This window comes from Bradysia coprophila, unplaced genomic scaffold (assembly GCF_014529535.1).
Source record: "Bradysia coprophila strain Holo2 unplaced genomic scaffold, BU_Bcop_v1 contig_732, whole genome shotgun sequence".
NCBI lineage: Eukaryota > Metazoa > Arthropoda > Insecta > Diptera > Sciaridae > Bradysia > Bradysia coprophila.
The window spans coordinates 6,621,659-6,638,081 of NW_023503972.1; the positions used below are offsets into that span (position 1 = coordinate 6,621,659).

Consider the following 16,423-nt stretch of genomic DNA (forward strand, 5'->3'; position numbering starts at 1 on the left):
TGGCTAATTTGAATATTGCCGTTCGTTGGAGGATTAGAGATTTTTTATATTTTAAATTGATTTTTATGAGGATTTACAGCATAATCTCGGCAGATTTGTCAATGTTTTTTTTTTCGTCTCTTCTCTCCTTTGGACGAAGAAATATGGCTACATTTTGTTTGACAAATTAGAAGTTATGGAAGAGAAAGACTTCTTTCACAGAACTTTTGACACTTTAAGCTTGAGTTTTTTTTTGTTGGACATCTTTTCGTCATTAAGGCTTGTGAACTATTCAAATATCGCTGTTTGTAGAGAAGCAATAGGTCTTTTCTTTAAGGTCGTTTCGAATGTCGAGCGATATCCAAGCCTGTTGAGTTAAAAGTTAACGAAGACATGAAATAGGAATAGTTACATCGTATGCTGCGAAAGTAATTCAGTACATGAGGTAACAAATTTGTGATAAATTAAAGCAAACTCACGTGATGTTGACCAACATGCTTCGATAAATGTCGTTTCGACAAGTGTAGAGTTTGTATATACTAGCCGAAGGCGAGCAGCAAGTTGCTCGAATTAGTTTACGAGTATCACAAAGTTGTTTCTGAAGTAATAAAGTTCATAGCAGCATCCAATGTATTCCTGTTTGCTACCCGCCTCATGCAAAAGTTGACATAGGAAAACGAAAAAAAAAATGAACCGAAAATAGAACACATGTAACGGATCATTTTCAAAGGGGGCAGACTGCTAAGTAATGGTCAACTTTCGCATGGGGCAGGTAGTTAAATTGGTTTTTTTTGTTGTATTTATAAAAAGGATCTGTTCGGTACAGGCTAGTATAATAAATTTGACGATGTTCTCTTAAGAAACTGCCAAATCATCCTGCCATTGGCGACATAAAATAGACCATGCGCTCTTACGTATAGCAAAAATGTGCGCCTACCGAACCGAAATATGTAATTCTAGATTACAAGCTGGGATTGAAATGTCCCTTAATGACAATACGACGAGATTTGGGGCGTAAAGTTTTCTTCAATTTTCAAGCAACAAAAATGGGACGCGACACCTCCTTTCCTGAAGCTTCTCTTACCATTATCGATCCCAACCCCAAACACCCCAATCTTAGCTTGTATCCTAAAGTACAATTTTAAATGAAAACGAAAGAGTGCAGAGAGAGGCCAAGGAATTGTGCAAACAGGATCTAATATTGAGAAGTATTTCCCTAAATTTTAGCAAATTTCACCAAAATATTCAATAAATTTAGTGAGATTTGTTGAAATTTAGTGAAATATTTCTCAGGCCCTGCCCTGACATCAATTGAAAGCTAATTATGGCGGCTAATTCTTGAACCATGAGTCGTTATCAACATAAAATTATAATTAGGACAACGAACCATGACAACGAATATTAGTCTTAGGGACCAGCCATCAATTCCTTTTTTTCTCATTTCTATTTTATAAAACAGCCCAAAATGAAGAACGAGAAAAAAATGCAAAAAAAAAAAACGAAAATCCTCCAAATCCCGAATTTCAATTGAGGATAAAATCCTTATTATTTTTATATCCTTGTGCGTATTACAGCTGGGGTTGAATTATTTTTCATCATCATCCTTCCTATACACAACCACACCAAATTATATACACACAATATTCTCTCTCATGACACAAAATAAAATCCCAAACAAAGGAAAAAAAAAATGAAAATACAGAAAAAAACACACGAACGAACGAGAAAAATAAAAACAAAAACAACATCAAAAATATAAAAAAGCGAGGACCTAATAGATGTCATAATAATATCTAGTTAGAGATACATATCGTCTATATATTTATGTACGTACACATAGAATAACACTCCAGGGCGGCATGCACAGTCGCACATTTTTTTTTATATCTTCTTACGCTTCTATGGATCCATCTCTCCATTACTATACGCAACACATAAACAAACATTTCGTCAGAGTATTTCAAGGGATAAAATTAAAATGAATTTTTTTTTCGCCTTCTCCGGATGGATATATTTTTGTCGAGGATTGCCGCACCTCGTGTTTACTTCATCGATGGTATTAGAGGAAAAGATGTGTTTTATGTCCTTGTGTATAGCTGGGATGTGTATTTACATATTTATGTAAATAAAAATGGAGAAAGTTTTACATTTGATTAGGAAATTGGATGGGGAATGGGGAATGGATATAAATGTGTACCACCAGCTATAAAACGTGTGTTGAAGCTTCGAATGTGTCTAACTGAAGTATTTCCCTATTATGGACGGCTAACTTGCAGAATCGTGTCAACATTACCAATTATTCGATTTGAACAGTGTTAATGTTACTTCAGAAAATTCAGATTGATTGCTAGCTAAAATCGATTTGTTTAAAAGAGCAGCGACTGTCATGATCATTTGAATCACGGACTTAACTTCGTGAATTAATAAAAATGGACAAAAAAAATCGTCAATTTTTTCAAATTTAGGCATGAAAGAAGTGCATTACTACATCGGCGACAAGTAACCTTTTATAATTAACAAGCAAATTATGATATAATCATAAAATCTATTACTTCTGTTGTTGAAGCTACTTCAAAAAATCTAGTACTTTACTTGATTTAGAATTCATGTTGCAATGTTTCTATATAATCAAGTACGGGTTGGTAAGGGACTCCTTATTTTTGTTGTCATTATCGATAAGAGATGAGCAGCCGTCAAAAAATCTAGTACTTCACTTGATTTAGCATTCATGTTGCAATGTTTCTATATAATCAAGTACGGGTTGGTAAGGGACTGCTTATTTTTGTAGTCATTGTCGTTTATCTCACCTCAGTCAACTGAACTATGCAATTTTTACGGAATGTTGGTGACTGTTCCTATGGTGATTTGGGAAAAATCGATAAACTTATAACAATAGCCTGTCCATCAACGTTGCTTTACGTTCAAAAAAAGCTGGTTTCTAAGCCAGATGTACCATTTTCGTCTGATGGTTTTTCATGTTGTGAAATAAAGTTTTTTTTACGCCGAACCAAAGGGTTGTTGCTTTTCATACAATGTCTCGTATTTGTGTTCTCCATTTTAACGTAAATTAAATGAGAGCTTGCTCTGTGTATATTACACTGTCTGCATAAAAGTTCTTCATAAAATAATCTGCAAACGCAGACAGAAAATTCAATTTTTATTCCATTCACGTTCGCCTCACTCATATGATCCCGTCATATACGTACAGCCAGCCAAAATCCATATCTTTCTTTAACATTTATTTAGTAAACATGATGTCTTCGTGTTTATATATATGTCTTCTCCATCATCCTTCTTCTTCTTTTACAACAATATAATAACATCTGTTCATAAGATTTGCTGACTGACGTGATAACACCTCCCGAATGAGAAACGTGAGGCTTGCGTTCGTCTCAGATTTTCGTTGACAAATGAAGTAGAATTCTGATTTGATTTTGAGTTATTGCAAAAGTCTGGCTCTTGTGCTTAATTAAGTTTCGTGTTAAATTTCTGTTTTGTCTTTTGCAGTGTCAGCCAGCTTATCGCAGCATTCACACATGGATAAAGATGGTAAAAAGAAGCATACGCGTCCCACATTCAGCGGACAGCAAATATTCGCATTAGAAAAGACATTCGAACAAACTAAATATCTGGCTGGTCCAGAACGAGCCAAGCTCGCCTACGCTTTAGGAATGACTGAATCACAAGTTAAGGTAAGTCGGATTAAGATGTTGCTTTCTATCACAAAATTTAATTTTCCCACTTCTTGTCTATCCCCGAGATAAAAACCGAAGAAAAATAAAAATTCTTGATCCATTTCCAATAAAATATTTCTCATCACCCCATTGCGGCCGAGTAAAATGAAGTGTATATGGCCACATATTCTATCACACAAAAAAAATTGAATTTAAAAAAAAAATCCCCAAGCCAACAATCCATGAAACCGCCTTTTGTTTTGCCTTTTATCCTCTGCAGTATACAATGACAACACAACATAACACCGACGACTGTCCTCATCGTTCTCGCCGCATGTTTTTCAGACAATTTTATTGTACAATATGTGTGCTTAAGGGTACAAAATATAAATTGAGGGCGTGTGGTCGTGGGCTGTATCGTGTGTGTGTATATATGATGTCAGGATAATAGGATACTTTCTCGACGAGAGTGGAAAAAAAACACGAATTCCATCCGAATGAGGTTGTGAATTATTGGACAGTTTTTCTACTTTGTTGGTCAATTGATTTGTGAGAGTGTCTTATTGATGCTTTACAAATTGGGTTTTTTCCGATGATTTTTTTTTCTGCTTCTCTGTATTTTACAAGGGACTGCTATAAAGGAATCGTTTATCTTCTTGTAAATAAAATGTAAAAAACACGGAATGGGGTTGTCTGATTCAACGTCGATTTGTTACCGACAATAATTTTGAATGGTAGGAGAAAAATTGATTTCGGATTAAAGAGATTTACGTCCAGGCCAGCATATATGAAAAACTGACTATCGTTTCACTGACAAGTCTGTTTAATCACTTGAAAAAGTTACTCAAAAGGCCGTTGCTGGTTGTCCTATTTTTAAAGGAGTAGCATCCATTGATCGAATCTGGACAATTCATTGGTCTAAGTACTTTGAACGGATTGACAAAGTAGTCATGACATCAAGTACAAGTTGCTTTTTTACGCACTAGTTGCCGCAGGCCAAGTGCCAATACACACCGAGAAATCATCGAACTTCATAGAGCGTTTCATGCAACAAATGCATGCAGTTTTCGAACATAATGACGCTGAGTTTCATAAATATCTATTACCTAACTAGGGACAAAAAGTTAAAAATTAGAATTTTCGCGTGATTTTTGTTGGTATGAGACGAAGCTGAGGTCAATAATCACACGAAGACGAGACCTTCCATATTTATCCCGTGTTATGTAAAGCTTGAAACATGAATAGTACGGTTTTCGACGAGTGCAGCATGTAAATTGTAAAATCTCTTACTTCATTTGTTCAAACATGCATGATGCTATACAAAACCGCGTTTTGCAAACCTTAAAAACGACAATCGGATGAATATTTCACAATGGATCGCTGAGACAGGGATTTGTTCACTTTGTCGTTGCTAAAGAAATTTTTTTAATCCACAAATTGTAGCTCAAGACAAAGACAGAGTAGTATTCTCTATACATGAGTATTTACAGTCCTGAACTGAATGTATGAAGGCTTTCAAGGCTTTTTACTCTTCATACAACGCCCTTTTCTAACCAGACCGTCCCTGGTTGTGTACGAAGTTCATTTTGTGAAATATCCAGAAATGTTCAAATTTCCATGAAAAATGTCCATCAAGGGTGATACAGGTTGAAAAATAAAACTCGTTCGTACACCTAAGTAAATTAATGTGGGACTGTCTCTGATTTTGTGCTGACGATAGACAATTCCAATTTTGACCGGCGTTGACATTATTAGAATGGCTCATATTTTACCATTTTTAATCCCTGATACGCCTCAAGACGGATGTTTTATAGCTTCATCACGAGTTTGGTGAAAATAATATTCTTCACAACAACGGTGATATTTCGTGTTGTTGATAATTTCCAAATTCGTGTAAGAAAATGATTATTGTGATCGATGTTTTATTGTCGATCCTATAAAATATCCTGCTTGTCATAATGTAAGCGTGTGGTTGGTCATAAGTAGCCATAAAAATTAAAATCTAAAGATAGCACGAAGAACAAAAAACTGGAATTTATACGACCTAAACCTTTTAAAACAAGAAATATTATCGTCAATAAATAAAATACAAAAAACATAAAATCGGTTGGGAATTCGTTTTTGTGTGGAACAGTGAACAGCGTAGTGGAAACGTAGCTCTCGTGGTACGTACACACACAATACAACCATTTTTCGACTCTTCGTTCCATCGAATCATATAAATCTATTAAAAATAAACCCCATCGATAATAAAAATAGCAATAAATTAATCATCTACGCATTATAAGCCCAGTGTGTTTCGAACATCGAACATACCTATAGGTATATATTGTAAATCAAACGATAAACCTTCGGACAGTACTCCATACAATAACCTCACCATTCGGATTATATGATTGAATATATCTCGACACTCATAAAAACGGCGCGCACATTATAATTTATTCCTTGGCTAATAAATCCCAAAATGAACAGACCGAAATGATTGACTGTCCAATATTAAAACCGTGTGTTATTGACGGGCGTATTGAAATTGTTATAAACTTATCATTGCGTCATACGTAGACGGTTTTCTAACACAAAAAAATCCATAAACTAAACATGTAGGGGGTTAGTGCACAATATGATGCATTCAATTTGAATATGTGACCCGATCGATGGCAGAACAAAACGAGAGCGATAAAATCGATGTTGTGTTTAGGACTTCGGCAGGACTTTTTATTCGGAATTTCAATTCTTAAAAAATTTTTAAAAGAATTTTTAGGATGTTTCAACCTGTGACAGATGACAAGCATATGACCAGTATTATTATCTGGTCTATTACTTCCAGCGATCAAAGTATTTTTAATACGTTGATTTCAAATCTTGTACTTCAATTTTTTTAACATGCATTTTACAGAGCTTGTCATTATGTTTGTTGTTGTTATCAATAACAGATGATACAGATAGTAGCCGTATGTGACAGGTGAAGAATTTTTAGGAATTTTAATAGTACATTACGTCCTTGTTTAGAGATTTTTATTTTGACGAGAGGTAGGTTTGTAGCCAGAGCCGAAGGCGAGGACTATAATCCCTCGTGGCACAATAACAATCTCCAAACAATTACGTAAGGTATTGTACTTGTGAAGCCCTGAGAAAATGAAAATTATCGCCACTTTCAACGGTGTGCCCCGCAGGGTGATGCAAGAAAGTCGAAAACATTTTTTTGTCAATAAAAATGAATTTATTTTCCATTTTTTTCGCACTGTTGCGCAACCAATCATTCTACAGATATCCCGTCAAAGTTAAGGTAAATAAGATTAACCAATTCAATAGAACGCAACTCAACGCGGCCATTTCTGCATTTTCAATCTTTTTCTAAACAAGCCTCTCGCAATTCCATATCAGAACCAATTTAAACTGGCAATGCATTACTGTAGGGGGTATCAACGGTATCAATTACGGTATTACGAAAGATTATAGACGCATATGTTGCAATAAACAATAATTTCGTCAAAACCGTTTTCCGCATACATCAGCCAGCGAACGCAGTGTGTGTCGGTTCCAGTATTTATAATACACAACTCAAAAAAAAGACGCGCGCGTATGCATGGAAACGATTTAGAATATTTCTGTTGTAACGCGGAATATCTCTCTCTGTGTGACTCCCAACGATATGCCACTGGTGATTAGGCGAAAATTACCATCAGTTTAATGAATCGAAAAATTGGTGATTTGAACTCGTTCCATTAATTATAATTGGACAAGAGATAAACATCAGACGCATCAAGATTTATTTTTGGTATTAAAGTTTGGTTCGAAGCACATCCAGTCGTGTGTGGGTGGGACATTATTATGATCGATCATCGGTGATGAGCTATGTCAAATGGGGGGATTTGGTGAGTGTAGCAGGTGATGTGAGTCGCGACGAATGGGTGTGATGCTAGTGTCCACTTTCGTTCGGACGTGAAATTGACGAAATCTAATGGAGGATTGACTTAATTTCATGGGACGAATTTTGCTAGAAAAATGCTGGCGTTGGCATCAATATTTTTTCGTCCTTCACACACCTTTCACCAGTTGTGATAAGTTTTTCGACAAATTCACCCAAAATAAGTTTAAGAAACATTGGTTTGAGATGTTCGGAGCATAAAAGCAGTCTCGTAACTAGTCACGAAGTCTTCAGTTATTTCAAGGATGGTGTGTCAGTCACGCTCTTTGATAACAATACGACAAACATAAGAGACCACTGTCTTGTGACGTTTTGCAAGCGCTATAAGAACACTATACCAATTTGCTGAGGAGCAAGTCTAGCGACTTCTCAACATCAGCTACCACAAAGCGAGTCGAAGCCCTGAGCATATTAGAAGAAAAAGAGTGTTGTAAGTCGAGACTAAGTATCTGTATGTACCATGTAATTTCAATCTTTGACATATGCAATGTTCTACTGCTATGCTAGGTGCGTTGGATTAACAGATACTTGGACTGAACAGTCATTTCAAATGTAGTTTTATATAGAAGGCAAAAAACCTACGAACTGGTTAAGTGCTTGATTGGATTTACACTTTCCAATTCGAGTTCCATCAACTATTTATCCATCTTACCAATAAGTCACTCAATCGAAGATAATCCACAGTCAAAATGTCAACGATACGATCGAATGTCTTTCCCATTTGATTATAATGCAATAACCAAATTAGGTGACAGTGAAATTTAAGTGCACAATATCAATTAACTTAAACGATTTATTCAATGAACTAGTTTCTGGTTCATATGTTAAATTGAGTGTGTACAAACTGTGTACAATTTATCGTGCAGGCAGGCACGCACAAACATTTCAGATCGAATGTTATGTGCGTCTTTTTCCGAAATCGTAAATAAACATTCGAAATGATATCTCGCATCAACCCTCGTCATTCAACGAAATTACTATAACAAATGCGATAGTACACAACAATGTTACAATGTGTACAGAAAACCGAGGGGTGGGTGTATGATATGACGGATGTATTACAATAAGCAAATAGATAGAATTAAAGCGACTGCTAAACGAATTACATTGATATCGGTAATGATCTCTTTATACCAGAGTGTTGTGCGCGTATACATGTTCCGTTCAATGCCAGCTAAAGACCCTATACCGAAATTATTGAATGCAGAATGTAATGACATAAGCATCAAATTAGGGGGAATCAGCGAAATGAATCAAACCGAATAAGCGACGACTTATATTTATTGATGCACCAAATATTTTTGGAACCCTCGTTTCAACAGTCATTTTAACTGTTTTGAAACATTGAACACCCTAAGTGGATTACATTTTAAATAGTGTTTTATGGATGGGATACCGTTTGCCGTTCTGTTTCTCTTTGACCTTTTTAATTTAAGATTTCCAATCATTCGCCTATAATAAGAGGGCAATAATTGGGCAGTTTATTCCGAGGTTGCGAGGTATGTGATTAGTTGGTATGTCTATATTATGCTCCCTTCCTTCTTTCCTTCGTCGATCTTCTTAATAAATATTTTTACACGAAGCTGAACAATATATCGATTCATGATCACGATCTCGTATTAATACCTGACATTTTGGCTAAAAATAGTGTAAAACTACCAAATACGAACACGTACTGTAATACTCAATCATCTTTTCGTCAATTCCATCAAAGAACAAAAGAAAAGACAGTATAGGGCTCGTATTACAGTAGGTGCTCGGATTTGGTAGTTTTACCCTATAAGAAATTTACCGAAAAGAGAACAATTAGTACCACTCTGAAGTATATACATCAAGTGCAAGTAACTCTAAACCCGAACACTGACAGCTACGCCGTCACCCACAGAGAACCCTAACTTTAACTCTCTAAATGGAAACTAGTGAGCGGCCGTTTAATTTTGTGTTTTGTTTAGAACAACAAAGCCGTTAAATTTCAGAGACTTTCAATGTATAAAAGCGGTGAAATGATAAACAGATCTTGAAGCTGCAAGTGTGTATGCTCATTATTTTACAAGAAAACCAGAAACACCACTCAAGCATTAGGGTTTATTTTCAAACGAGTATACAACGCCTGCTCATTTTCAGAACATATATTTTCAGGTTAGGTTCTTTTTGGATGATACTGGACATTTCGAATAACCTTGGACATTGGCCTTGATCTATTTAGGTACTTTTCAAATATCTTTAGGTTGTGAAACAGGTCTTACTATTTCATAAGATTCTTAAAAAATTCCTGAAAATTCCAAAATTTTTGCTTAAATCAACGCACTTCAAGCAAAAGTGGTACTCTAAATATGGTACTGAAACTTGACAGTACAGATACAAAATTTTACACTGTAAAAAGACTGGGGATAAAATTTCATACAAAATAGTACTATATTTAGCAGCTGTCATTAATAGCACTTTTGTTTGAAGTGCGTTGCTTAAATTCTTAAATTTATGAATTTTTAGGAAAGTCATGGAAATTTTAGGAATTAGGCTGTGTAATGAATATATGACTCACTTTTCTAATGTCTCGTCACAGACTGTGTGACACATAGTGCATTCCCATAACTTTAACTATCTACTAGCACTCTTACTCCTCCCCCTTTTTTTCTGTTTAACTCAATCTCCTTCATCAAGTACATGTAACGAAATAAGAAACTCTTAATGTTATTAACCTGCTGTGTGCTGTCTCCATGTCGGATCAACGGATGCATTAAATTTGTGAATAATTTTGGGTCTCACTTTCCCGTGCACATAAATCTGCTTGCACGTTCGAAGAAATAATCAAGAAAAAAGAAAGAACTAATGTCACTTGTTCTTGTGTAATTAAATCTCAAATGACACAGCAGTACGTCGCTTGACATACCACGCTACGAGGCTAGAGAGACAATTTTTATATTTTTTAATTATAAACTTCTCATCTTTTCTTAGTGAATTTCCATAGGAATGGGGTAATCTAAAGCTGTAATTTTGACATTTTTTTTAACGGCAATCCCATGTGGATGCACATCGAGATTGTGAGGGAGTGGGTATGAATGGACAGGAAGAAGTAGAGAAAAAAAAAAATGGAAACGAAAAATTAAATAAACGAAGAAAATGATAATTAAAAAATGTAACGAAATTATATGCAAATTATGCCGTGTAATTAAATGTTTTCTTTTGTCATTTAATTTAATATTGGACGTTGTGTCGTTGTTGGTTCGTTTGGTGTTTTTTTTTTTAATAAACGATAGGAATGGGGGCAAACAAATGTGCAAACGACTAGCCCATTAGGGAGTGAAAATGTGGCTATTGAGCACGAGTGGTTTAAAAAGCACATACAGTGCGGTAAATAAAATCACAGCATTGTCCCTGCTAGTCTTCCTGATGGTGTGTGGCTTAACTATACAATTTTTCATGTTTTTCCTTCTTCTTTGGATTTGTCGTCGAATGTTATAAGTAAACAGAAAGTGATTTTATGGAGGGATTTCGGTGTTTTTGTTCACCAAAAAGTTAAATCAATTGCTTAATAAACCCGAATATATTAATAATCCCCAACCGACGAACAACAAAATATAGAAACGCCACGCCACCCACATTATTATATTTGCCTACTATCTTAATCCCAACCGAAAATACACCACCAGTCCCGGCACTTATCCAACATACGACTTTTTGCTGGTCGGTTTACCGCCAGAAAGTCAAAGAATAAGAAATTTCTATTTACTGAAATAATAATTTTGGTTTCTCGTCCTAATCGCTACACCAATAATAATGATGACTTAACTCTCTCAACGTTTGTACGTACGTACATACATACATAACAAAACACACGGAGATGTTGAAAGAGCCCCCGTCCAACCAACGTGACTTATAATAATAAAATGAAGGGATGAAAAGCCAGAATTCCTTTTTGGCCATTATGTAGCTAATATTGACCAAGAAGTTGATTTAGCACGCCATATTTCAATAAATTTTTTTTTATGTGTAATGGGCATTTATGAGTTATGATATATGGTTTTACCATATTGGATATGTGTGCGGCATTACATTGCTATAAATGTTTGATGTTGTTCGGGATCATTTTGTTGGAGTCAGGTACTATATGTAATATACAGAGGGATTGTGTATTTGAAGAAGTGTCCGTCAGCTGAATTATTTCTTCTCGTAGGAAGCAAAACACAAAGTGAAAGTTTGTAGTGGGAATGCATAGTTAGTTACTGCTACGCTAATCAATAACATCGCAATGCAATAGCTTTTGACAGAACGGTTAATCCTAAGATTCCATTTCTTCCATGTTCTATTTTTCGAGCAGCTTTCATAAGAACATGAATCTAGAATCCCTTTTAACGGAAGGTGCTTTCCTGTGGGACGCGATAGGAGCGCAGAGTAGAAATATAGAGTCATTGAAACCAACGACCAAGATATTGAGCGGTGAGCTAACCTACTGTCACGTACTAAAAGTATGTTAAAATAATTGAAGTAAAAGATTTTGAAGTGAAAACTTTTTTCTTGCCTAGTGAATTTGATATAAAATAAAGAGATTCGTTCCCTTTTTGAATGACAAAACAAAAACGAAAACATTTCGTTTGATTCATACTACCTAATGTTATGTATTCGACATAATATATCACAATAAACTGTCGTATATGGAACGCATGCACCAAATTATAATACAACATAATCCGAACGATCTGATAAAAAAGTTAGAGACGAAAAAGAACAACCAAAACAAATTTCAAAACACCAAAATGTTGTGTTCACACTCAACCAAAAACGTGACTCTTTGATAAGGGAAAGTCTCGAAAATTTAAAATGAACATCTGATTAAGGGTTGGTGTATGTGTTACGGGCGCTCGCACCCAGCGAATATGTTAAACACGATAGAGGGTTTTATGGTTTAACGCTTTAAAGAAACCGCCCATTTAAAGTTAAAATAAATTTCGAACACACGAAAGAATAGGGGGCTGAGGGTGGTAAATACAATGTGATTTATTTGGTTAGAATTAAAAGCTGAAGATTAAATTGATGATATGGTGTCTGCGATGTAAATATACCATAAATAACCAGTCGATTATAGTGAATTGAGCCTTGTTGCAGGGAAAATTACAACATGAAATTATTAAAAACGATATGACGAACAGCGATCCAAAAAAAAATTGAGAGAAAAAGAAAATGTGTTTGGTCGTTTGGTGACTCCGCCATCCAACATATTATATTGTGCCTTTATTATGCTGTTTCCGATAATATTTATATCATCCCCTGATCAGCACTTTTATCGTTCACATCATTCATGTAGCAAATAGCTGATGTGGACTCATCACTTTTCCCTCCGTGCACCCCATCCTCCCATATATCTGTGTGCGTTATAGTCACACCAGTCAAAGCACCAGACAAAAAATAGAAGCAAAACAACGGCCGAAATGAAAAACAAAAACAGGCGAGCAACAAAAGGAAACCAGCCCAACGAAAAACATCATCGGGAAATACATCCCAATTTTTTTTATTTATTTAATTCGATGAATATCAGGCTATCAATATTCTGATCGCATATCAAATTTGATTTAAAATCGCTATGAAACCATAAAAAAAACAAGCCCAGAAAAGGACGACTGGAATATGGATTATAGCATGCACGTCATAAAACAATCGGAAAATGCGCGCAAAAAATAGCAAAAATTGAAACATTTTTTTTTCTGCTGACTGGAGTGTATATATATCTGCTGTGTGTGTTGTGTTGCAAGATATAACATAAAAATGGATATAATGGTGAATGAATGAAAACAAGAAAAAATGTTTTGGATACAATTTTGTCGATGATGTTTCAGGAGGGGGTTGGATTCGTATATCATTAGATTACATGGTTTATGATAATATTTTTCTTGTTTGAATTATTATGGGTTCATATTTTGGTATTATTGAATTAGTTTTCACTCAGTTTTATTGCTTATTCATTCATTTAGCAATCGATTGTACGTTTTCCAATCGAATCCTTTCCGCAAAAGAACTGAATCTCTTGTATCGTACATGTCAGTGGCGGTTATTTTCTAGTTTAAAAATAGGGAACAAAATTGACCTAAAACGATTTACCTTCACTAACTTTTTGTCATTGATATCACTTTCTCAGTGTGTGCAAAATAGAAAGGAAACGAGAGATTAGAAAACGGAAACGTTTTTCATTTCAGTTATGATTCATTAAAAATGGACAAGTAGGCATGACTTAAGATATAGGCGGTTTCACTTGGCCTAACGATGAAATCAATTCAAGTTACAAGGACCTAAATTGGTGTGTTATATTTCAAACATAAAAAACACAAGAAAATCTCAAATCTCGAGATAATTAAGAAATTTTAGCTTATTTGTGGGAAGAACAGTGCGACCATTGTTTGATCTAAAGTTTGGTAAAGAATCCGTTGTGGGCCTTTGAGCTCACACCCGAGCTTGTTTTTGTTTGTTTTTGAGACCATATCCTATCAGCTTCCTATGGCCAATTTGAAGCTCAGTCTGCAGTCTGCACCTCGGGCTTAGCGTGACTTCCAAACCATGGCCTAGAAAATTCTGCAAGCATAATTTCTGTAGGACCTGTAAATTAAGGTGTTTCTTAAATTGGGTTGGTTCTCTACCCTTTGTAAGTCCATCGAATGCTAGAAACCAATTTTTTCTCTATTCATAAGGGAAAATGCGGTGGTATCGGGTAAAACGATCAAATACTAGACACTGCTGTAATATGAACAAAAGAAAAGACAATCGAGTGCTCGTATTTTGCAGTTTAACCCTATATTTTCCGGAAGTTTGACGGAACAACATGTCTTTCATTATTCTTTACTTAAAATCCCAAATCGAGTTGCTTAACACACGAATGGGTTCGTATCACAAATTGATCCCGAGTGATGAATGCTTTCCAAGTTGTTTTTAGTTGTTTTTCATGTCTTTGAGCTTAACTGATTACTGCGGAATGAGATCTAACAGAAAACAAAATTTGGAAATTTTAAGAATTTTTGTGAAATTTTGGAAATTTTTGGAAATTAAATTCCTTAAAATAGGCCCTTAGTCTACTATTAATTTGAGCAGTTTTTCTTCAACAAGGGTCTCAAAAAATTGACATATTGAGAAAATATTTTCTTAAATTTTCCAGAATTTTTCCAAATTATTTAGGAAAATTAAGGAAACTTTGCAAAATTCTACGAAAATTCAAGAAAATATGGTAAAATTTTTCCCTAAAAATAGCCTCTGGTTAAAGGAACTAGCCTAACGCTACTCGTCATATTCCATCTCTATCTCATACCCAATCTCACCCTACTGATTTTTCTCCTAAATTAAGAAGCAAGTTCCGAATAAACATTCAACATTAAACTAATGGATTCCAAACGACCGACCTTCTCAGCCAATTAATAAATCTGCTATAGCCGAAGTCATTCCATTTAATTTAAATCCAAAATTGCAAAAATTAAAATCAATTCAATTTTTCGTCCGAGATTTAATGCTCAGCTCTAAAAATAAATTGCAAAACAGAGAAACGAAAAAGAAGAGAAAAAAAAATCAGAAAACATAATAATAAATTCTGATATTTGAACTTAATTTAATCAAAACACACTCATCCTAATATCAAGACCATAAAACTGCCTTTTATTTTATTTTCATTCTCATGTTACACAATACACAAAATGCGCTGTAATCAATTCCCATGTATAAAACACACACAGCCCGAAATTATGTGTATATCTTGCAAACACACAGCACTCCACACAGCCTCCTCTCTCGTTCCGATTAACGGTGTTCCAACAAAACGGAACATTTCCATTTCACACAACCCAGCAATGAATTGCATTTTCTCTACCCTTTTCGGGTAAATAATACTCTGTGTATAAACAACGGTTAAAAGTGTTGTGTCGGGAAGAACTTGAAATATATCTTGTTTAACATAGTTACCACCCTCTTGACTCCGTTTTTTACTCGTAGGAGGGTTCTTTGTTCGCATCATCGGAAAGACGTGAAAGTATAATAATAATCTGGAATTCGGAATGTGGTTCAGACATTCGTATAAAATGCTGTCGTCGTGATTGAAAAATGTTCACATTTTGTGACAGTAAGTTTCATATATCAGACAACGATGTTTGTTTGATAGGGAAAACTATTCGGGACTATTGTTTCATCATCCTTCCTTGTTAGGATGTGTGGGCGCGAAGTTAAAGACGACAATGACTTTGCGTGGAACACAGACGTAGATTTGAAGGTTTCTGGCGGATGCCAATTTTGAGAAACAGATGTTCACTGCATGTGCGCTACCACAGAAAATAGAGACGACTAAGGGTATGATTTTCTTTGAACGAACGCAGAATAAATTGAGTGTTGATAACAGATTGATAGCCGTCACTGAAGGGAATTGTGCAGGTGTGAACAGTCGCCCAAACGTAGGGCTTATTATTCGAAATTTAAATTCTTAAATTCTTACGTTTTACCATACATCTTCCTTTTGAATACGACCTCCTATAGTTTGAAACTGTGAAAATCGTGCTGGACTGATACAGTTGTTACTGTCGGATTCAGCAGTTATTAGCTTAAAGCTATCGTTTGATATTTTGCATGATAAAGACACCATTTCCCTCCGCTCGTCATAATCCTTAAGAGAAATTCCATTTCTCCCCTTTACAGGTGAGTGTGGTGACTATTTGATAAAGTGTCTTGACCTTTTCCTTCAGTAATTTTTTATAGGCGACGGGATCATTTTTTCATTCCGCCGCAAAGCGCTGCGAACGTTCGGGTATTTGCGTAAAAAATAGCGAAAAACTTCACTAAAATTCACTAAGTTTGAAGCTATTTTATTATAAAGTTTAGC

At 35.2% G+C, this 16,423-nt stretch overlaps 1 protein-coding gene across 1 annotated transcript in view; it reads left to right on the plus strand.

The window, feature by feature from the left end:
* LOC119084426 (homeobox protein Nkx-6.2) overlaps positions 1–16,423 on the plus strand; it is a 60,117-nt gene that overhangs the window by 29,795 nt on the left and 13,899 nt on the right. Inside the window, exon 3 of the mRNA XM_037194403.1 lies at positions 3,487–3,671. Within this exon, the coding sequence (XP_037050298.1) occupies positions 3,487–3,671 (185 nt within the window). The remainder of the gene's footprint in view (positions 1–3,486; positions 3,672–16,423) is intronic.